At 47.6% G+C, this 22,887-nt stretch overlaps 1 protein-coding gene across 3 annotated transcripts in view; it reads right to left on the bottom strand.

Moving 5' to 3' along the window:
* Trappc9 (trafficking protein particle complex subunit 9) overlaps nt 1–22,887 on the bottom strand; it is a 486,162-nt gene that overhangs the window by 105,181 nt on the left and 358,094 nt on the right. For all 3 annotated transcript variants that reach the window (XM_021182812.3, XM_029469729.2, XM_029469728.2), the window contains one exon: nt 2,898–3,051. In XM_021182812.3, coding sequence (XP_021038471.1) covers nt 2,898–3,051 — 154 coding nt within the window. The remainder of the gene's footprint in view (nt 1–2,897; nt 3,052–22,887) is intronic.

Genomic DNA, 22,887 nt, shown 5'->3' with positions numbered 1-22,887 from the left:
GCTTGACTTTCTAACTTACATCACTAATTTCTTAAAATCTGTTCCATTTTTCTCATCTTGGTAAGTGGCCTGGCATCTTGGCAAAGCTCCCATGGCTAACTGGACAGAAAACACCAGGGAGATGTCCAGAGGCGCCTGCAACTGAGCTCTATGAAGAAGAGACAGTGAAATAAGTGGAAGGCAAGCAGGTGCTCATTGTCAGTTTGCCCAAGGAACGAGGCCATCTCCACAGTTCCTCTGAGTAGTGTGGTTAGTGGGAAGGCCATGGCAGAAGGGGAGGCCTGGACATGACTCCTGGATGGAGCTGAAAGCATAGCACTGAGGGCAGCCTAAGTCCCGGTAGGCCATGGCTGGGTGAACTTTGAGCAGGTGAAACTCATGGGCCTCATTTTTCTCATCAGTGGCCCAAGGTAAAAGAAACTACATCAGAGAGCTATTGTAAAAGTCTTCTAGAGCTGCTGGCTAAGAACAAGTGCAGTGTTTTGTCCTTATCACTTTAATATCTGGCATGTCCTCTGTCTGATAATTGAATGGAGTTTTGGAGCTGTACACTAACTTGGTATCAGAACACCTGCAGGAATAACACAGCCCTTTATGGGGAGGGGGGGCGGCACTAAATAAATTAGCAATCTATGGAAATAAACCTGACCAAAAAACTGGCATCTAGTGAGTGCTAAGAGCTCACAGACTGTGTACATGTTCAACACATGCAGTCACACAGACACGGTGCGTGCCCGCTCATGTGCACACACAGAGACCTCTCATGGTATCCATGGAATATGCTTTCATACACACTCTGGTTGGTCAAACACAAAGTCTACCTTATCCACGTGTTTCCTTGATTCCCTTCCAAGCAGTTCTAAGGCACATATAGACATATTAGGATTGGCTGTGGGCAGCAATCGATCTGTGTTCATGCCACCACATTCCTCTGCCCATCACAGGTCAGACAGCAGAAGTGATTTGACTAAATATGCAGCTGCCAAGCCACTGCACTGCACTAGGAAAGATGAAAGACCCCTGAACCAAGTTATTACCAACAGCTCTGAAAGCTGAACTCTCTGGAGACTGATACCAAATGACTCCCTGCATTTCACTTATGATGATCAAGGCATCAACTACACTGAGGACAGGAGCGGTTTGTATTAGAATTTGTTTAGATAAAACTATTGCCCAAGCATGACTGACTATTAGGAAAAAAAAACATAGCATACTGGGTCTTAAAAGTCTTGTTTAAAGAGGTTTAGTTTGTGTTGTTGTTTTGGTTTGGTTTGGTTTTAGATGAGAACACAGAGCTCCCTTAAGAAGCATCCTGGAGAAGCCTATTAGAAAGACTTTAGAACAGCCTGAGCCACTCAGTGGAGAAGTTTCAGCCACACATCAGTGTCAAGTGAGGCAGGGCCAGGTCCTTCTCCCTATGGGAAGCAGCAACCCCAAAGGGTGTATATATAACAAGACCCAGCACAGCCTTAGGTGGGTTGTCCTGCCTGGAGTTAATCAAGCCCAGGGCTCTGTGCCTAAAAGCCGTGCGGGGCAGTGCAACCACAAGTAAATCTGGTGACCCTGCCAATTTGCAGAGGGTGTCTAGTGTTTGCCAGAACAACACAGACACTCTCAGTGGCATGCAGGTGAGGTGCTTGCTACCCTCAAACACCCTGCTCGGAAGGGAATCCTCTAAGATGAGAGACCCTACTCATGCTGGGACACTCTCAACAAACGCAAAGCAGTGGGGACAAGGGATGATGGCACGTGTGCTCCAGGCTTGTCCCCTGCCTGCTTCAGCCATAGATAGTCTCTGTAGACTAGCTCTGAAGGAGGTTGGTTTCCGTTCAGACTAAATGCGCTGCTATAAATCACTTCATTTGACCATCATGGTAGCGGGAGTGGGACAATAAGCAGCAGTTCTTTGGCTGACTGCATCACTGAAGTGAAAGATCCACCTCATAGTTCCATAGTTTCCATACCTGTGTGCTAGGGATCACAGTCTATACTGGGGTCTGGGTCTGACAGTGCTCCTTACACTGTTCCTAGGACTTAGCACAATCTTTGGCACAAGCACAGCATGATGACTACATCTTCTAGAATATTCTAGTCTAGATGCACAGTCTGACCATAATGACAGTCACAGAGTCTACACATGAAGGAGATGATGGGAAGACATGTACATTAGAATTTCTTTTCCTCACAGTCTGAATAAGCTCACTCTCCTGCTGTGGTACTTTGGGGGCATTTCTCACCTCTGGTCCTTTGATAAACTTCCACCCACTGCTAACAGTCCCCTCAAATGTCTGACGAACTGAGTGGGTGCTCTAAAGAGGCTGCCAAGACAACCGACACACAGATGCACTCAGGGTCCTTCCACCCACTCAGCTGACCTCTGACCACATGCCCACGTGGGCACAGGCATTTCATACCATGGTCCCTCTCCACAGCATAGTCCACAGAAAAGCTTCTCACCCCTTCTACAGAGCTTCTTTATATCTGCTAGGTTGTACAACTCCATGTCGGTGCCCAGATGACTGGATACACATTAACTACTGTCAGTCAGAGGATGGCTCAAGTCCTGCACTGATAAGCAGCCATTGGGACCTGTCACTAGTATGAATACCAGCCCTCAACAGAAACATGAGATCCAAAGTCAGGAATACCACTGGCCCCAAAAAGACCTTTTACCCACTCAGGATCAATACTTCATTAAGTAGGCCCTCTGAAGTGTGAATACGCTAAGAAAATGCCAGCCCTATGGTCCATATCCTGCCATGCCATTTGAAGCTGTCTGTAGTTGAAGCTCAGTACTTATTAAGCCCCTCTTGGCTCCCTGTGGGGGGGGGGGTCAGAAGCCCGAGTCAGGATCAGGGTGTGCCCTGGGCCTGTGGGGAAGACACTGAAAAGGATAGAATTCTCCAGCGGATGTCCAGCTTGCTGCTGATCTCCAGGCCTCGTGCCTCCTGCCTCTCTTCTTCCAGCTGCTTCAGATTTGCAAAGTGTCCCTTCTCTCCGGGGGATTCTGGGACACTTTCAAAGTTGAACTTGTCCACTTGAATAGCCATTCTGAGAGAAGAGAGAAAACAGTGGAGAATTAATCAGCAGGGCAATTTCTTCCCGGAGCTGTTGGAGAGTCAGCACATGCCAGCATGAGACAGTCTGATGAACCATTATCGCTAGTTATTCCTAACAGATTCATTCCCAGAAAATGAAATAATGACTCCCAAGGTGGCCCTGACTGCAGAGCTGGCTCAACACACAGCTCCAAAGGAGCTACATCCACAGATTTAGACCTCTGAGAAGTCTTGCATCGCCCCAGGTGAAGGTTTCCATTTCACAATGGGGTGTGGCATATTAGAGGAAACACACTGCTCATACAGCACTCTGGGTCATGACTAGAGCTCCTTTCTGAACATCCATACAGCATGCTGGCCTTACTGGACCCTAGGGACCTGCACCCTAAGCTCTTCCTGCCGAGACTCTGCAGTGCAGCCAAATAGGCTCAGGAGCCAACACTTACACCCTGCGCACAGTTGCCACAGCCCCCACCTTCCCACTGTAGCTTCCCAGCCATAGACAAGTGGGCCCCTCCCTTCAGCTCTCTGATCAAAGCCACCTGTCCTCAACACACCGCTCCCATTGCTTACTGGTCCCATTGACTTTCTAAGCATTTCCAAGATGCAGAAGATTCTCGGCCTTGGTGTTTAGCTCTAGGATGTTCTAAGCCATGGCATGGCTGAGCCCTTCTCACCCCTGAAGCAGGAGCTGGGAAATTCCTCCCCAGCTCATCCCAGTCACAGGAGACTATTCTGTCCTCTCCTGAGGCGTTCCATTTATTTCTCGTAGGGCATTTATCAAGAGCTTAAAGATTTATCTCTGAGTTAGTTAACTGTATCTCAGTTCTACTAGGATTAGCTCTACGGGGGCAGAGATGCATTTGGTCTTGGTGACCAGGCTCCCCAGGTATGGAATAATGTCCAGGACACAGCAGCAACTCAGCAAATAATCCTCTGGGTGGAAGAAAGAGCAGATTAAAAGTCTCCCCTGACACTGAAAGTCAACATTCTCTCTTCCAGATCCTCTGAACTGTCTGCTGCCTGTCCCTACCACGGGGCAGCAGTTGGTCACCTGATGTCTAAAATGTCACCTCTTGGTCTCTCCAGGCATACAACAGGCACTCAGTGAAGGTACAATGGATGGATATTAGAAGGGGGACAGAGAGATAGGGAGCGTCTATTCATGAGGACTCCTACGCTCTGGCTCCTAACCTAAACAGGACTCACAGTGAATCAGCTAATGGGTAAAAGTGGATGTAGATACTGTTGCTAGATTCTGAGTGGCCAAATCTGTCAGTAAAACCACCTTTACTTTTGTGGCTTTTCCGGACTACAACCAAAGCCATAGACTCTAAACTTATGCTGGCTCCAGGAAAGGCTGCTGGAGACTCAGTAAGTCCACGGCACTTGGCTCAGAGTTGGACCTGGAGGGCTGGTGGCCCAGGGGCCAGAGGCATCACTGGGGAACAAGTCCACACAGATAGTAAGAAAGTGCCCTAAAGTTAAATATACTTTTGTGGACCTTTTTCTAACTACTTAAGTAAGCACTTTATCATAAAATCTTGGAAAACAAAACAAAACATAAAAAAAAGCACAGAAAGGGAAACTAAAGACTAAGGATATACAATACTAACAGTTATACATTAATTCCATAATCTCTTCTGGAAGTATTGGTATTTTTGTGTGATTACAATTTTTTTCTACACATCTAGGAAAATCCAAGGAGTCACTCTATATACAACACATGCACAGGACTGGAAATCATTACTGCATTCTCTTAAGAGACAAGTATATGAACATACACCACTAAAATTTAGTCCATCTATCCTGGTATGCTTCAGGTCTGAAATGCCGGCTCCCAGAAGGCTGAGGCAGGGTGACTGTGACTTCAAGGCTAGCTTGGGCTACAGAGCGGGTGCAGGGACAGCCCATGCTATGTAGTAAAACTATCTAAAAAAAAAATGGAGGGGTGGTGTGATGGTTTGTATATTCTTGGACCAGGAAGTGGCACTCTCTATAGAGGTGTGACCTGGTTGGAATAGGTGTGTCACTGTGGGTGTGGCCTTAAGACTCTCACCCTAGTTGCCTGGAAGTCAGTCTTCCACTAGTAGCCTTTGGATGAAGACATAGAACTCTCAGCTCTGCCTGTGCCATGCTTGCCTGGATGCTGCCATGCTCCCACCTTGATGATAATGGACTGAACCTCTGAACCTGTAAGCCAGCCCCAATTAAATGTTGAGTATATATATATATATATATATATATATATATATATATATATATACACATACATGACTTGCCTTGGTCATGGTGCCTGTTCACAGCAGTAAAACCCTAACTAAGACAGGTGGGATACTGCTGGTAGTGGTTGTCTCACTAGGTAAGACATTTTAAAAAGAAATGTAAAGCATTTGTTACATAAATATAACGCCCTGAGTTTGAGTCCTCAAGCCCATGGTGGAAGGAAAGAACTGACTCCCCAAAGTGGTCCCCACTTCCATAGGTGTGGAGGGATATGCACCTGGACCTCCTTACACTAAGCAAACCAATAAACAAAAGTGTGTCTCTCATTGGCACAACATTTGCTTCACATGCACAAAGTCTTGGTTTTGGTCCCTAGTGTCATTTTTTAAAAAGTTTGTAAAATTTGGTATAAGAATCTTAATTCCCCTATTTTTAAACTCTCAGATATTTCCCATTTTTTAAAGAAAAGTGCCATTCTAAAGGTGTTCTGAGCTCCTGCTCCCTCTCCCCTTCCCCCTCTCTCTCCATCTCCCTCTCTCCCTCTCTCCCTCCCCCCTCCCTCTCCCTCTCTCCTGCACTATATAACCTGGATTACTCTGGGAAGTGTTAAGCTTAAGCCAACTCCATTTGCCCTGAAGGCCCAGCTAGACCCAGTGTTCCCTGAGAAGTCCCTGCCTGTCTGTTGGCTTTCAGCCTGCAGTGGGGTCTGTACCAGCCCCTCATTGGCAGCACAGAGCCCCAGAATACTCCCTTAGACACTGGTAAGCACTTGTCTAAAATTCACACACATCTGCTGTGTATTAAGGGGAAAACATACTCATGTCTCCCGTGACCAGCATTTGATGTTGCTCCCACAAAGCCCCCTGGAAAGTGTGAGGACAGGACGTGGGAGCATCTCTGTCTAGAGAAGCGCAAGCTCCTCCCTCATATTCCCACATGCCTGAGAACCAAGGAAGGAGCCTTCCTATTGGGATGGGGACACTAGCTTGTAGGACAACAGGGTCCCTAGTGAACAAAGAACAACATGGTGCGTGGCCTTGTTCCCCACAGTCTTGGTGGTATAGCAGAGAGAGGAAGGAACACACAGTGGTAAACAGTTCAACTACATAAAGGGATACCACAGATCCAGGGTTGTTTCTCATAGATGGAGAGCTGGGTGGAGGAGAAGGCGGACCTGAGGAGGAGGGGGTCACACAGTCTGGACTCCTCCTCATTTCACATAGGAGCTGGGTCACCGGAGGCAGCCACACAATTGTCTTCTGCATCCCACACACAGGATCTGGGAGCATTGGATTACTTTGTGTAATTGGTGCTCAAAAATATTATAGCTGTTATTTTGGGGGGATAAGGAGAATGTTTTGAAATGGACTGTGATGGCAGCTGCATCATTCTCTGAATGTGTTGGAATGCTGTGCACTTCAAGTGGATGGACAGTATGCTGCGTCAACAGAGCTTTTAGAAAAGATTATGGCTTTTATAGGATCTTATGCCGAAGATCAAAATGGGCTAGCTAAAGATGTTTTGTATGGTATGAAATGCCACACAAATGCTAGTGGGCCTGTGTATTACTGCCCCTCAGTGTCCTAGGCTGTCATAGGCATCATTCCACTGAAGTTCATCTCAGGTGTCTTGCCCACTGCAATCCCCCTTAACTTGGGCAACACTGTGTTCTTATTGGCACTAGCAGAACCCAACACAAAGCAGATACTAGACAAAGACACTTCAAGGAGCAGCTAGCCACACAATCACAACTGTTGGGAACCTCAGGCTTAGCATGGTGGATGTTGTCTCCACCAGCACCAGCAACCCTCTCCGCATCCCCCAGAATTGCTGTTTCTAAGCAGAGGTTTTGTAGCTTTCTCCAGCCTGTTTAAGGATTCTGCAGACATTGTTACTGAGATTAAAATGTCTATAGGACTCTTGGCAGATTTCCTGTTATTCCTGGGAAGTCTGAAAAATGCCTGGGTCTTCTTGAAACTCACTGGTTTGAGCTTTGTCCTGGTCTATACAAGCTTTCTGCAGAGTCATTTCGTCTAAATGAGGCCAGGCTAGGATATGTGCAGCTCAACAGAGATGTCCCTCCAAGCTTCTATTTCACTAGGGGAACCCAGCTCTCTGGTTTATATGGCTAAGGAGGCCTGAGGGCTGCTTAGCCTTGCCATAGAGTCTGGGTAGAGAGCCTTCTTCTCACTAGGCTGGGGGAAAAAACATCACCCAAAGGAGGCCAGAGGACCTATGTGCATTGCAGGATCCAGGTAAGTTCCTGCTTCTTCCTTCGATTCTAGGTGACACCAGAATTGTCCAGATACTAAACTTAAGACTACATCTGTTTCCACAGCAGAAGACAAGCTTCCTTCGAGCCTCGTGCTGTTGCAAAGAGGGAAGGAAGTAGCTGGAATCCACTTAGCTCACATCAGGCAGGCAGGGCCAGGACACACAGGGCAGGCACATCATTCTCTCATTCAAAATCCAGGGAGGCTGAAGATCCAGAGAGAAAGGACGTGGAGGCCTTCTGGTAGCTTATGCCCTAGCATGGAAATGAAGAAAAAAGGCAAGCATGCTCCATGGAAGGATCTAAGCTCTGGCTTTAAGAAGGACGTGTGCTTCCCTCGTCATGCAAATCAGAAGCCAAAAAAGTCAGCTAGCTGGTGGGATGGCTCAGCAGACAAAGGCACTTGCCACCAAGCCTGATCATCTGAGTTCAGTCTTTGGAATCACCCTGTAGAAGGGCAGAACCAGCTCCTGCAACCTGTCCTAGGATTCCACAGGCATGCATGTTTTGGTATTTGTGTGTCCACATAAGCAAATGTACACAAAGGCATGTGTGCATGCAAAACCTACACAAATGCACACACTTATACATAAATAAGTAGATGTAAAATAAATAAGTAGATGTAAAAAAACATAAGCCAGCAAACCTATGGGATCAAAATCTCAAATGCTTCCCCCAGCCGCCAGAACAGCTAAATGCACTGCACCATATCCTGGGATCCCGCCATGTACCAACCCAGAAGGGAAATGAAAACAGAACAAGGATGGAAGGACTACAAGGCTCCCATTGTCCACCCTCCATGGAAGTGAAAAAAAAAATCCTTAGTAGGAAAGTCCCCTGTGAGTGGTGCTGAACCTACTAAGTCCCCTGTGAATGGTGCTGAACCTACTAAGCTTGCCAAGATGGATCACTACTCTTGTACGGGTATCTTTCAGTATTAGGATACAAATTCTCCTGCATGCTGCCACTTAAGTATAGCTCCTAGCAGAGTGGCAAAACAGAAGCAAGGCCCAGAACAGGCCTGGACAAGAGAACAGCTGCCAGGCACTCACTGCCTGTGTATGGGTGTCCCCACACTGTCCCCATCCCCAACATGATGGGGTCCCACTGTCCTTTCATTTCATTCCTAGAGACATCCCTCTATCATGGACTATATCCAATGGAAGAGGAAAGTAGGCCTAAGTTGTGTATGGCCACAGGAGCAGTAGTACATGGGGGGTCATGAGAGCTCTGAAGAGGCAGACATGCTCCTATGTCTGGTAGGGCAAAGTCTCCCTGTGACACAAGGCTATGCCCCCCTACTGAGCATTATAGGGGTCTAGCCAATGTTCACTTGGTCCCTAGCATTGAGCCCAGATGTGTGTACATCTGGCTCATGGGCATCATGGGTTACCTTGGCCATGACTGTTGTGGACCAGAGAAATATCCTGGTTGCTGAGTCTTTTTTTTTTTTTTTTTTTTTTAAGATTTATTATATGTAAGTACGCGGTAGCTATCTTCAGACACACCAGAAGAGGGTGTCAGTTCTCATTACAGATGATTATGAGCCACCATGTGGTTGCTGGGATTTGAACTCAGGACCTTCAAAAGAGCAGTCAATGCTCTTAACCACTGAGCCATCTCTCCAGCTCCGGTTGCTGAGTCTTAAATGACACACACATATATCAAAATGGAGATGGCCAGACTTCATTGAGACTGTGTGTATTTTCATTATTGTTGCTGCTTAGCAGAGCAACTTTTAGAAGGTCTGTCTATCCCGATACTCCAGCACATGCTCTCACTGGCACCTCCCCCAATAAATCTAAACGCAGGCCCAAGCCTGCTTCTCCCCAGAACCTCTTCCTTTCCACTTCCTATGCCTCACCCTCCACAGCTAGCTGGAAGCCTGATCATTGGACACCTCGAAGCCTGATCAGGTGGCAGCTGTGTGTACCTGTGCCTGCTGCATCTCACCATTGTGGGCCTGTTCCCACCCACCTCCCTCTCCCCCACACCTGGCACAGGCCTCAGCCCCCTTCCCTGGGGTCTCCATGAAGGCATCAGTCTCCCCCTTGTCATCATTCTTTGCATAGCAGCTGCTAGTTGCTCTTCAGCAGGACTTGGGCCTTGTATGTGATTTGCTGGCTTGGATCAGGGTCAGGGGGTGATGGAGTGAGAGAAGTGGGCACATACTCCAATGGCCTGGGTGCAGAGAGGTAGGGAGAGGCACAGACCCTGGGCAAAGATCAATCTGGAGTACTTGCCAAGGACCATGTTCAACCAAAATATCCCAAGCCTTGAGATTCTCGGAGGGCTCCACAAATTGGAAAGTGCCTAATTAGCATGTATATAAGATAGCATCCTCATTACCATCAACAAATAGCATAAATACCAAATACATTTATAGGATATGGATATGTAGGAAGGCCATACGGATTTAGAAAATCAAATTTTAAATACATTTCCAGAAAGTCAAAATTCGTTTTGAGAGGCATGGTGTGAGGGAGAAATGAGGATGAAAAAGCAGAGAGGGGCACCATTATTGAAGAGATACTGCTCTTCCTATAGAACAGGCACAATTCGAACTTTTGGTAGGTTCACCACTCATCTCCGAAGAGCTGGGGACAGCCCATCAGACAGAACACTGACTTCTTGTCAGTCTTACTCAGCTTTCTGAGCCCCTGGGCGGCAGACACTGCTGCACTCCCACTTTACTGTGAAGGAAACTAGGGTTCCTGAGGAGCACATAGCTGTTGAGAAACATGGTAGATGGATGGAGAAAGCTTCCTGCAGTGATGGTCATACACCAAGATCACATGAGTAAGAGAGGAAGGGTTGGAACTAGAGGACAGTGGCCCCAGCACAAGCTGAATGGAGTTCTGAGCTGGACAGTGGTGTGTAGCAAGAAACAACCGCAGGCAAGGGTCCAGGCTGAAGCCTCTCAGCGTTAGAAGTGAGTACCACAGCACGTCTATCGCTGCTGTGGCTGCAGAAGACTCTAAATGGGACTGAATCCTCCTCATGGAGTGTGAAGGAATGGGCTGGCTCTGGAGTAGACTTACACTAGAGACAGGAAGAGGTGAGTGGCTGTGGCCTTGATCCTTGATCTGGGAAAGACTGACCTCAAGGAATGGATGGAGAGAAGTGGAGTCCTGGTGCTCAGGCCTTGACTTTTTATTCCAAAGGCACCTAAATTGGTGCTGGTGATGATGAAGATAAGACACTCTAGGGAAGTCCTTGAGAGCACTGGGGTCACGATGACATCTGGTCCACTCTCCTGAGTCTAGACTTCAAAGCCCCTGTCTCTGTACTCTGGACCTGTACAGCAATCCCTGCCACCTGCACCCTGGTCCTACCTGTTGGCATTCCTCCACTGGCATCAGACCCCAAACCCTGATCCTGATCCCACAGCCCTGCTCCTGGTATGTGGAGCTTCAGCCCCACTTTCACTTGCCTAGCTTGTGCATAAGACAGCGTCTCAACACTTCCTTCTCGCTGGGATTCCATTTGGCTCTCTTAGAAAGCACATGGGAGAAAGCAGTGTTGTGTGGGTGAGGGCACAATTTGGTCACCTGACACAACTGTCCCAGACCACTGGTGCTGAAGCACATCCACTGAGCACCTTCTGACTGGTCTTGTCTTTCCCAGCCAAACACAATGGCAGTTAAACTTCAACAGAAGCATACCTTCCTACCTAGAAAAGCCAGGACCTGAGCTGGAGTGTATACAGGCTCTATGGTGTATCCACTGGGAAAGGGGGTTGGAAAGGTTCTAATCCTGTGTGTAAATCTGCACAGACTTCAGGCTACAACCTGAAAAGGCAGACTTAAGCCAACATAGGTGCTGACAAGAGAACTGGAGTTGGCTCCCAGAGCACACAGGTGAGCTCTGGATTTCCTCTGAGTTACACAGTATGGATGGGCGGCAAGCAACCCAGCAGAGGCCAGGAGAAATAGATCGAGATCTATGGCCCACATACCAACACCATGGCACAGCCTAGAACAGGAAGAGTTCACGACAGAACATGAACAGTAGCAGAGACAGTGCATGCATGCAGTGAAGAGACACATGTGGGGGCAGAAAGCAGGAGAAGCGGAGCCTCGGCAAAACCTCAGACATTTATCTTCAAAAGCGAGTTGGGGACAAAGAAGCCCATACTTGACTATATAAAGACAGCTTAAACTCAGGGAGTACTGAAGCCAGCTTACAAGAAAATAGGTGAGACTCTTTTATAGGCAGATGCTTTATGAAAGAGCATAAAGCGATGGCCAGCAAGGACAAGAGACGATGCTGGGGTCCAGCATCATCAGCGAAATTGTACATTTTACAAGTTCCAGTCATGGTTCTTGCGGGGAACCATTGTCCACCCACATGGTATTGCTTCCATATGAATGTATGTATGTATACATGTATATATTATGTATGCCTGTATGCTATGTATGCCTGTATATATATATGTGTGTTATGTATGTATACACGTATGTACATATGTATGTTATGCATATAGGCATATATATACACTAACATATATTACACATAATTTTAGGAAAATATAAAATAATATAATTTCTTGAGACATTATCAACCAACCTTGGTGTTATCTGCCCTTTGTCACTGCTCCTTCTGTACTGATTTCCCTACTCTCTCCCCACCCATAGCCCATTCCATTTTAAGTCTCAGTATCCTCTGGAGTCTAAAAGCATGGCCCATGCATCTGCAAGAAGGTGTAGCCATCCCCCTATGGCTCAGCGCTCCTCTTGTTCTGTGGCACACTGGTCAACACACAAAGCTACCAAGTGAAAGTCTGATGCTGGGGACAGACCAGTAGTCACTTCCCTAAACCTCTTTAGCAGGCACCTGCCAAAGGGTCTGAGCATCATGAGTGCTGGCCAGCACTCACAGCTATCATTCCTCAGAGGGACAGATGAGGGGGTGATAATTGGGAAGAGCTGTTTGAACCTCGGCCATGCTCTCCATTCTGAGAGCAGCAAAGGGACAGGCCGTGTAGTGGTGGGGCTGGAGCTGCAGCCAACCTGTAGTTGACATGGACTATGAGCAAAGGCAAGCAGAGCTAAATGTATAGGAAATGATTCTGCAGACTGTGGGGTGGGTAGAATAGCTGGTTGGTTCAGGATTACATACAAGGGAGTTAATGACTCGATCAAAGTCTTGGAAAGGAACTTCTGCTTTGCATTCACTGTGGCACACGGAAAGCAACCTTCAAGGGAGCTGGCTGTAACCTCTCACATCCTTTTTCTCTAGCCAAGACATTAAAAAGACAAAAGGTACTGGTGGTGGATTAATATGCAAAGATAATCTTGACCCCCCACAAATACAAAGCACCAGAAGCCACCACTTTTGCCCTGCTACCTGCCAGGCTGCCCAACAGGCATCAAAAGGAGCTTCCAGATCATTCCTACTTCTTTTATACCCAGAAGCTGTGAGGTTGGGAACTCATTCAACATTGCCAGGCTGTTTTCCAATATAACAGATGAGAAAATTAATAAGGAAGTACTTCTGTGTATCAAGTGCCAACGTCACTGGTCTTGAATTTGCCTCTAAACCCCACAACCACCGGAGAGAGCTGGCAACCCAATTCTACACAGGAGAAAGCAGGGAGACTGGCAATGTTCAGGCAGAGTTTGACCAATGGGATCTCTAGGATGGATGGATGGCTGGTACTCCTTCCCCAAGGCCTGTACACATGAGACAGCTGCCTACTGGGTACAGTATATTATAGCCACATGGAATCTTGAAAGCCACATAGCCCAGTCCCCTCTTTGAACAACTTAAACAAATGCACGCTCCAAAGTTGGCCAAAGCTCAGGTCTGAGCCTGGGGTCTCTTGGTCTAGAAAGTGTGCTTTCTCTTGGTGCTTCACAGGGACTCCAGACTGAGAGAGCCAGACCACAGCGCTGTGTCCAAATAGTCACAGAAGACCCAGACAAAGAAAAGAGCATGGTTACTGGTCATTTTCCAGCCCATCACGATAAATCCGAGATTCTGACTGTCCTGTCTTATCATGGTGTCACTAAGCACTACAAGTTCTGTGCTGCAGAAGAGGGAGAGAAACATGACTGCCTCGGTGAGGGATTAAACCCATATCACCCTGAAAATATATGACTCTGATGGATTACATTCTGTCAGCTCACGATGGCCTGTCAGAGGAACCATGGCGAAAATAAAGAATAAAAATCGTCCAGAGTTGTTTCCCCATGATCCAAATTAGAAAATGCTACTCAAGATGATTTATGCAGAAGGTTTTCCCTTCTTCACAGAGAATCTGTCAAGCATTGCAGCAGCACCAGAGAACAACAACACAATTCAAATTGAGGGAGAAGGCCAAAGAGTGCAGAAGCCTGGCGCCAGCCATGGGGCTTCATGTACTTCCATGAAGGACAGCCCTTGGAAGGCCTGCTCATGGACAATGCAGCTCTGAAGACCCCTAGGGTGGCCCAGGAGCCATGGGACTGTCATATGGAGGACCTTTCACACTGCCACACCTCACTCAGCAGGATGTCACAGCCACCTGGCTTTGGCCAAGCAGAAGGACGTCTGCTATGTTGGATGATGTTGGATCATTGAGTGTTTGAGTAAGTTTTCTCTACCATGCCACAAGGACAAGGTGAGGCTAGCCAGCCAGACTGATTCTTGGGATGGAAAGGGCACATAAGGAAAGTTCCCAAGCCTTCATCAACCTCTTGCTATGTGTATTGTGCAATGGCATCCATTTCGGCTTTTCTTCATTGACATTTAGGGACAGCCTGTTACCTAGCTTAAACTAGTTAAAAACCATGAGGTTTCTTCCTGGAACTCCCTGTACCTCCTCTCCAGAATATAAGAGCTTGCTCCTTGGGACCTAGTACAAAGCTGCACCTTCCAGAAGCACCTCCCACCTCTGACCCAGGAGCCATCTTTCTCTAGTCCCTCAGCTGCCCATCCATGCGTGTCACTAGGCATCTGAGCTGATGTCTGAAGACAGCTCTTCATGACCAGTGTGTAAGTCTGTCTTGTCAGGCAATTCCTTGGGTGCACATCTACGAAGTGGTGCTCTGGGTTGTACCAGGCCCTGGGCCTACCTCGCCCATTTGTTCTGACTCAGGAAAGTCTGTAACCAAAAATCCCTTCCAATGTTTTTAGAATTATGGCCTAGTGAGAACACAGATATGTAAAACTCTAAGGAAACTGTGATAGTTGTCCTGAGAACTGCCCTTCCAAGTGAGAGTGTGTCTTTCCTGCAGAAAAGGCTTCCCATGAATCCATGAACCACATAGTCTGAACAAAAGCAGAGCTGCCGGGTCCACACCTTGTATTCCCGGTCAGAGCAGGACCCTGTCAGTGGGCTCATAGAGACAACGGGGCCAGACCTAGGCCCCCAAATACCATGCCCCATTCACCTCCAGTGGTGATGTGACATTTCTTCATGGCTTCTCCCAGATGGCCCACAACATGGTTGGGTCCTTCCTCCCTAGGACCAAAGCTGACTTCATCTCAAACATGGGCTTCTGGTGTTTCTGTTTGCTGGTCAGTTTCTTCACCACTGATCCCTTGTTTTGTCCTCTACTCATCCTGCAACAGGTCCTGGGGATCAGATTAGACACCCCTGAGTTCTAACTGGTGTCTGCAATTGGTTTGGGACTGATTTAAAAAAAAAAAATCTAGTTCCACCTTCCCCTGTCATGTGCATCTACGTAAACTGCATGATCCACCTGAACTCCGGCTTACTCATACCCTGGTATCGGTGACAGCATATGGGGATGTTATGCACGGAGAAAGATGGGGGACGGACTAGAGAATACATTTGCCTCTGCCTGGACATGGTTAAGAAGTGCCGTTACTGCTTTTATAAATGTACCTGATTTTATCATAATGGTTTTCTACCCACATTTTCCCAACCTTAGCTGGTAGTAAATTCCAAAAACCTACGTGAGAAGTTATGCTGAGTAGAAATCACTTCTGAAAATTATCCCCAAACCCAAAATGGATTAAGCTGTGTCGTTGCCTGCAGTGACTCATTCAATAAGATGTGCGCATACCAACAGCCACTATTTTAGGTAAATGTGACTGAATCCCTTGCCTTCAAGTTCAGTGAGGGGGAAGGGAGAAAGAAAAGAGGGGAGGAAAAGAAGGGAGAGCAGAAGGGAGGGAAGCAGAGAGAAATAAGCAATTGCAAGATAGCAGGAGCATGTACAGGTGACAAGGCTGCTTGCAGGAGCGTGTACCAATGAACAATGGCGGCAATCATAACAAACAGTCTGTGCCAACTCATGCCAATTTTCACAGGCACTGGCAACCTGGACCCCCTGATGCCACTCTTGAGTCTTGGACCTACTGCTGCTGAGTGGTCTCCAGTACTCTGAGCAGTACTCACAGCCTTAAAGCCTTCACTTAACAATCAGCCCTGGTCTGAGTCATCATTTTAACACAATCAGCAATTCTCTTTAATTCTTCCACCCACAGGAAGCTGCCTTTACCAGCTGAGTAATTCCAAGGCAGGACAAATGGTCAGGCCCATCTTGGAGACCAGAAAAGGGGCCTCTTTTGCTGCTGGCAGCAGACAATCTGGGCCAGCTCCATGGGCCTTTAGACCTGGGCCTTTAAGGGTCAGCATTCACCTACATAGGGATCCATCCCTGTAGGTATAGCAGGCAGCTGAAATGTGACCTGAGCCATGGCTCTGAGGCTCACAGTCCCCATCTAACAATGGGAAGAACACAGCTCCAACTAGCAGAAGAATGGACAAGCAGAAAGCATCCCTGCAAAAAAAAAAAAAAAAAAACAAAACAAAAAACAAAAAAACAAAAAACAAAAAACCTGTATGAGCTTTGTTGGGGCAGAGAAGACAGCATGAAGGCAACAGAGAAACATCTGAGGTCATCTCTCAGAGTCGCCTATCCCAGAAGCCTGGGAGGAGAATTCTAGGACTGCAGCGGCTGGGAGGGATGGAGAATGGGAAAGGTGCATACCTGTGCTGTCTTCTATACAGGGAGGGCTCACTGCTCCAGCCTGACTAGCAGGGCAACTTTCTCAGATGAAGAGAGACTCCTTGGGTCATTGGGGGAATAACAGATCCAGGCATGAGCATGGGGTGGGCATAAGATGAAGGAGCACTTCAAATTAGGCGAGTCACTAGGTGAAGGTTGGTCAGAAGGTAGGAGAGGCCCCCCTCATACCCCAGCAAGGGCTTGCTTGCCCACCTCTCTCCATCTAACACACACTGGGAAGCCAAGAAGAACGACAAGAAAGCTCTTGTCAGATGCTGGGGAGCAGTAGCTGCCAAAGAGCAAACCCAAACCACTTTGCATAAACCAAGTGCTTTACACGCAGCTATCAATACGCTATGAGTCTGGAGAATGACAGCCTTACTCTTGGCGGTGGGATTAAGTGTGATTTAAAAGTGACTTTTCCTTATCTTTTGAAAATGAACGCATGCTATTTCTGCAGAGGTTAGGGGATGCTGTCACAAGAAGAAAGGCAATGCCATTCCAGGGTGGGTGGCCAGGAGCTGGATTAAGATGAGATACAGTGGCCAGGCCTGTGCCTTACAGCAATGGGGTGGTAGGGGACAGATTGGCACTGGCAAAGGCAACAGGAAAATCAGTTAGAGAAAACAAAGCCCAACACCGCATACAATGGAAGTCGGGAGAAAATGCTGAGAAGGAAAAAGGATTAAAACAACAGCGGTCTGGACCAGCTCCTGGCAGGCAGGTGGGGCCGTGGAGACAAACACTGGGCCAGCACAGTGTGAAGTGAAAATATTCACATAAATGTCACGTATTATTACTGGTGCCACCGCGGCTTCTAATCGAGTTAAGCTCGGGTGATGAAGCTTTCTCTGACTAGCACTTGACAAGGCCATTGCTGTGTGTCTGCCACTGTGGCCCTTCTGTTCCCTCTGGTCCCAGATGACACTCCATAGACAGACAAGGTGAAAATCGTGTTAGGGACACTTGGAGGAAGAAGGACCCACTTCCTGGGCTGGCTTGCACCTTTGGAGGTTGAACAGAAAAGTCAAGCTTATGAGAGACTGACTCACCCAGAAAAGTCCTCTAGCGATCCAGTTTAATATTGGAAAAGCCATGCTGTTAGGACATCAAGAGTCCCCTATACTATGAAGTTGACAATTAGGGACAAGCAGCAGTTTCCTAACTTGAGACAAAAGGTAAGAAGAAGAAAAAAAAAGGATTAAAAAAAAGGCAGTTGCTTCTTCCACCTTATCATGACCTTATTAGTCTTTGGGGGTCTTGGCCACATAGCACCTCCTGTCTCCTGTCAACCCAGTGCTCCCTCAAAACAAACAAACAAACAAACAAACAAAACCAGAGAGAAATGAGGCAGCACAGGGGTGGTTTGAGATGGCAAGCTTTGGAGTGAAAGGCCCTCCCTGTACCATTCCTCTGCCCATACGGAATTGTCCCAAGTCATATTCTGAAGGCAGAAGGTGATGGCTGAAAACAGCATTGCAGGTTCCTATCCCCCCTGCCCTTGCTACCTCTCAGGACTGACCCTTTCCTTCAACATCTCAGAGAGGGGCTGGGAGTCTCGAGTGAAAGAAAGTACTGTTTTGTACTCAAACAACAAGGAGGAGATAGAGACAGACACGGAAGTGGGCAGACACCAACAGAGTGGGCAGAGAGACAGATACGCAGGCGCGCAGGCCAGCAGACACAGAGGCCCACAATGTCTCTCCAGACTCTGATAGAAACTCTATTTTCTAGCCCATCTGACCTTGAGATGAACCTTGAGAATGAACCAAAGTTCAGAATGAGGCCATGGAGGGGCCTAGAAGGGGTTGCTCCTTAGCTGGGCCTGAAGAGGCAGGGCAGCCTAGTCAGAGGTACATGGGGCAAGAGCTGGACTCAGAAAAGGAGACAAAGGAAAAGGTCACAGAGCCCAAGAGGGGTCTGGCAGGTTCCACCATGAAGGGCAAGCGCTGCCCAACCCAGAGGCTCCCTTTGCCCACTGCCCTGTTTCCAGTGTAGGTTCTGCTCTGCCTACCTAGCTCTACCCCGGAGCTGCTGCTGTGAAGAGGATAGGATGAAGGTTGCTCTCTAGTTGATGCGCATCTTGTATCCCTCAGTTCTGTCACCTCATCCTTTGGGCCCCCACAGTTCTGGGGGGGCACTCAGAGCGAGCACACGCTCGATCATACAAGGCACTGATCAGAACAGCATGACCAGATCTAGTCACAGTTTAATACCCAGTGTTACCCAGGGGCTTTAAACTCATAAATCCTAGAATTGGAAGAAAATCTCCAAGTTCCAGGCAGCAGCAAAAATGCTCCCTTGGCCCAGAAGACCAGACCTGCGAAGGGGTAGGTCCAAGGGGTACAGACCTAGTTACCTGATCCAACTTCCTTTCAGGTAGACAGAACTAGAGTACATGGCATGGGACACACAATAGCCTATAGCTCCTACACATGGCTTCTGGTATTTCTAGAAAAGGAGAGGCCAGATTGAGTGTGAAACTTCCTGTACATTTTAAGTGACAGGGCCTGCTGACCACATGCTTGAGAGTCTCTTCTTCATCAGTTAGTTGGCATACCCTCCTTTATGCACCTCCTACCTCCCAAGTGCTCCTGAGAGGGGCTCTAGTAACTAGGACCCAAGTACAGAAAGCCTGGTTACACAGAAACCCCACACCTCCAGAGCAGCTCCAATGCTCCAGCTCCTAACACATCCCCTCAGTCATTGCTGTGGATACTGACACAAATCACTGGACAGATAATCAGGGGAAAAAACCAAAGTTTATTATAACTGCGGAGTTGTTTTTTTTTTTCCTTGCCCTGTGCTCTTTTTTGACCAATATTATCACCTTCATCATCTTCATTTTAAATTTCATACTGTGAAAGTCTCAGAGTGCCAGATGGAAGGAAATGAAACAACATAATGAGATGAAGAGCGACTTAAAAATTAAAAGAGAACGAATCATAGACCCAGCTAGAGTGTGCCTGCTCCCTCTGCAAAGAGGGAGCACCCAGCTGGAGGACTGCAGATGCTGGCAGGGGCCAGTGATAGCTCCATGGTTACCCAGGGAGCCTTCTCCACGAAGCCATGACCAGAGAGATGTGCAGCTATTTGCACTCCTAGACTCACATCCATAGACTTTTGAACTGAGGACCCCTGCATCCTCCTGCTACATGGCAGCTGCTTACTGAGAGTCCTGGGCTACCTCAGAGCAGGGCTGTGGGCTGGTTTAATTGATCCTCCTGGTTGGGGGATACACTTCAGCGAGGAGGCTGAGGCGGGCAGGGAGAAAGGGAGGGAGGGAAGGACAGAGGTTAGGGAGGAAGGGAGAGAGAGTGGAGAGGGGAGGGGAGAGGAGGGCAGAGGAGAAAAGGAAGAATGAGTGAGCCTATTCAGGGTTTTTATACCTTCATGAAGGAGGAAATAAGTTTATGGTCCACGTTCAGGGCTTCTAGGAGATTCGCAGACAAGTCGGGTACCTTATTTTGTAGCACAATAGTGAAATCACAGCACCTGGAGAATGTCGGATGCGAACTGCACATCTTTTCTTTCAGTGGATGTTCTAGAGCTGCAAATAGAAGCAAGGGGCTCTCCTTGTGTTTATAGAGTGCCAGGCTCCATTCCAAAACAAGACCACCCTCAACAGAGGGAACAGAGCACAGGGCAAACTAATGAGATGAAGCAGATGGTGTGTGCATGTGCGTGTGCCTGTGTGTGTATATTGCTGCTTACATTAAATAGGTTCTATTTTTGTCTTTCTTGTAAATAAAGTTCAGCTATATCCCTTAAACCCACCATAATCAAAATATAGTACAGGGAGGTTCTGTAGACTATAGGCACTTGAGTTAAACAGACTGGGACTCTAGTCGAGTTCTGCCCATGGTAGCTGCATGACTTTGGGGAAGTTATTTAATGGATCCAAGCCTCAGTCTCTCGTCATGCATGTGGCCTATGTCCCTGTGTGAAAGCATCAAGAACAACAATGCGGCTCATCCAGGCTGTCTGGGGTCCCCAGTGCCACTTGCCTGCTTCCCTCACAGCAAGCCGCCCTTCTGCTGCTCTCTGGTTCAAAGACAACACTCTCTTTGAGAGCTCCAAGTCCACTCTCCCAGATTCCCTAGCCATGAGAGCCAATACAAGAGGCTCTGTTCATTGCCCCTCCTGATACCAAGAGGAAGGAGCTTGACAGCCAGGCCTGATCACTGTGGTATTAAAAAGGCAATATCAAACTCATTAAAATACAAAAGGCCACGGAGAATGACCAAGGGAAGAAGAGAGAGAAGGCGCAGATGAGAATATTAAACCTTATCTCCTAACAACTCCAAGACAGAAACAAGGGAAGAGGATATTATGAATACATTTCTACCAATGAACTTTTAAACTTTAAAAATCAACAGATTCCCAAGGGACAGGGTAGTGGTGGTATTGATATAAAAATCTCCAAAGCTGATTTAAGAAGGAATTTTAAAAGTTAAACACAGAATGACATAGAGCACAACAATTTCACTCCTAGCTATCTGTCCAGGAGAAATGAAGACTTCTCTATCCAAGGCCTGTGTGTAAACACTCCCAGCAACATCATCCATAACAGACCAAAGGGGGACACAGACTCACTGACTATCAACTGATAAGTGGGCGGGTGAAGCATGCCATAGCTACACCGTGGAACTCAGGTTAGTAACTAAAGGGACGGAAAGGCTGACCACAACATGAGAAGCCCTATGGCCAACGTTCTGAAGAAAGGGGCTGATGATAAACCACCAAGCATCAGTTGAGCCCATTTGTCAGGACTGTCCAGAGAGGGCAAATCTATAAAGACTAAAAGTAGATCAATGACTGCTGCGGCTGGGAGCTGATCGGGAGAAGAGGAGAGAGGCCACTGACAGGACTCTTTAGGGAGGCGGGAGTGAAACTCAAAATTGATGTAACCGTGGTTTAAAGCCTTTCTGTGAACACGCTGGAACCAATGAGTTGTACCCTGTAAGTGATGTGCAGTGTAACATGCTAAGTATGTCCCGACGGAGAAAGCCACTCTTTAAAAAATAAAAGAGATGACTATTGACCCACTCTCCATCTATTATAGTTGCCTGTTTTCTTCAACAGACATCCAACGTACAATCACATGCTGCGCAATGGTCCATGAGGTCATTCAGAGTTTGGGCCGCAGAGGATCCCTGTGGACCCCTCTCCAGGTTCCAGCTGGATCTATTTAATGCAATGACTTTTATTATCATCAAACACAACTGTAACAGCCATCACTGGAATAAAGACAACTGCATGTGGAAACATATTACCCTCTGTGAAGTACAGTGTGCAGGCACCTTTTGGATTAGCATGAGAAGTGGAATATGAATCTGTTGGCAGTAAAGCTATCAACTTGGCTGTAGTGGATTGCTCAAGAATGGGCCCCTGCAGGATCATAGATTTGAATGCTTGGTCATAAGGGAGTGGTGCTACTTCACAGGGATTAGAAGGTGTGGCCTTGTTGGAATGGGTGTGACCTTATGGGTTAATGAAAGTATGTCACGGTAGGTGGCTTTCAGGTTTCAAATGCTCAAGCTAGCCCCAGGATCTCTTCTTTCTTCCTGCTGCCTGCAGATCTGGATGTAGAACTCGCTACCTCTCCAGCACCAGGTCTGCCTACATACCACCACGTTCCCCACCATGAAAATAGACTGAACCTCTGAAACAATAAGCCAGCCCCACTGAAATGTTTTCTTTCATAAGCTTTGCCGTGGTCACAGTGTTTCTTCACAGCGATAGATACTGACTAAGACAATGGCACTGCTGGCCTTATGCCCTGGGGATCTAAGACTGCAATCAAAGCTGCCACTGAGCAGACTTGACTTCCCATGAAAAGGGCCATCAGTGATGAGCTGAGGTCTAACCTTCAGCAGGATAAGAGTTAAATCCAGTGCTTGTGACATAGGCAGGCATAGTATTGGTCAGGTTGGCACCACTGGCTGGCCTTCAGAGGGCCAGAAACAAAAGTAACAATCAACATGAGCCTGAAGGATCTAAGGGGGCTGCAGACATGGCCCATGCCTGTCCCAGTGTACCTTCTCTTCATGGTGCATGAACAGCCTACTGAGCAGAGGTCTACGGATTGTCATACCATCCTCCCTTCATACCCTGGAGGCAGCCAGACCCAGAGCTGCACATCCACTGGTGCCACACTCTCACCTGAGGCCTGCAACCAGGGACACTACCTCTCAGAGGTCAGCTGCATCTTAAGAATTGGGAGGACGGTCCTCACTCCTCACAGAACTGGACAAAAGGACAGGCAGAAACAAAGGCAAGTTCCCTAGTCAGCAGTACAGCTGCTGTAGCTCTGTCTCCACTGGAAGGTCTGTAACCCATGTCCTAGTGACTAGAACATACGCCA

The sequence above is a fragment of the Mus caroli genome, unplaced genomic scaffold (genome assembly GCF_978045245.1).
Source record: "Mus caroli unplaced genomic scaffold, Mus_caroli_1 scaffold_16, whole genome shotgun sequence".
NCBI lineage: Eukaryota > Metazoa > Chordata > Mammalia > Rodentia > Muridae > Mus > Mus caroli.
This window is presented reverse-complemented; position numbering and strand designations above follow the sequence as displayed.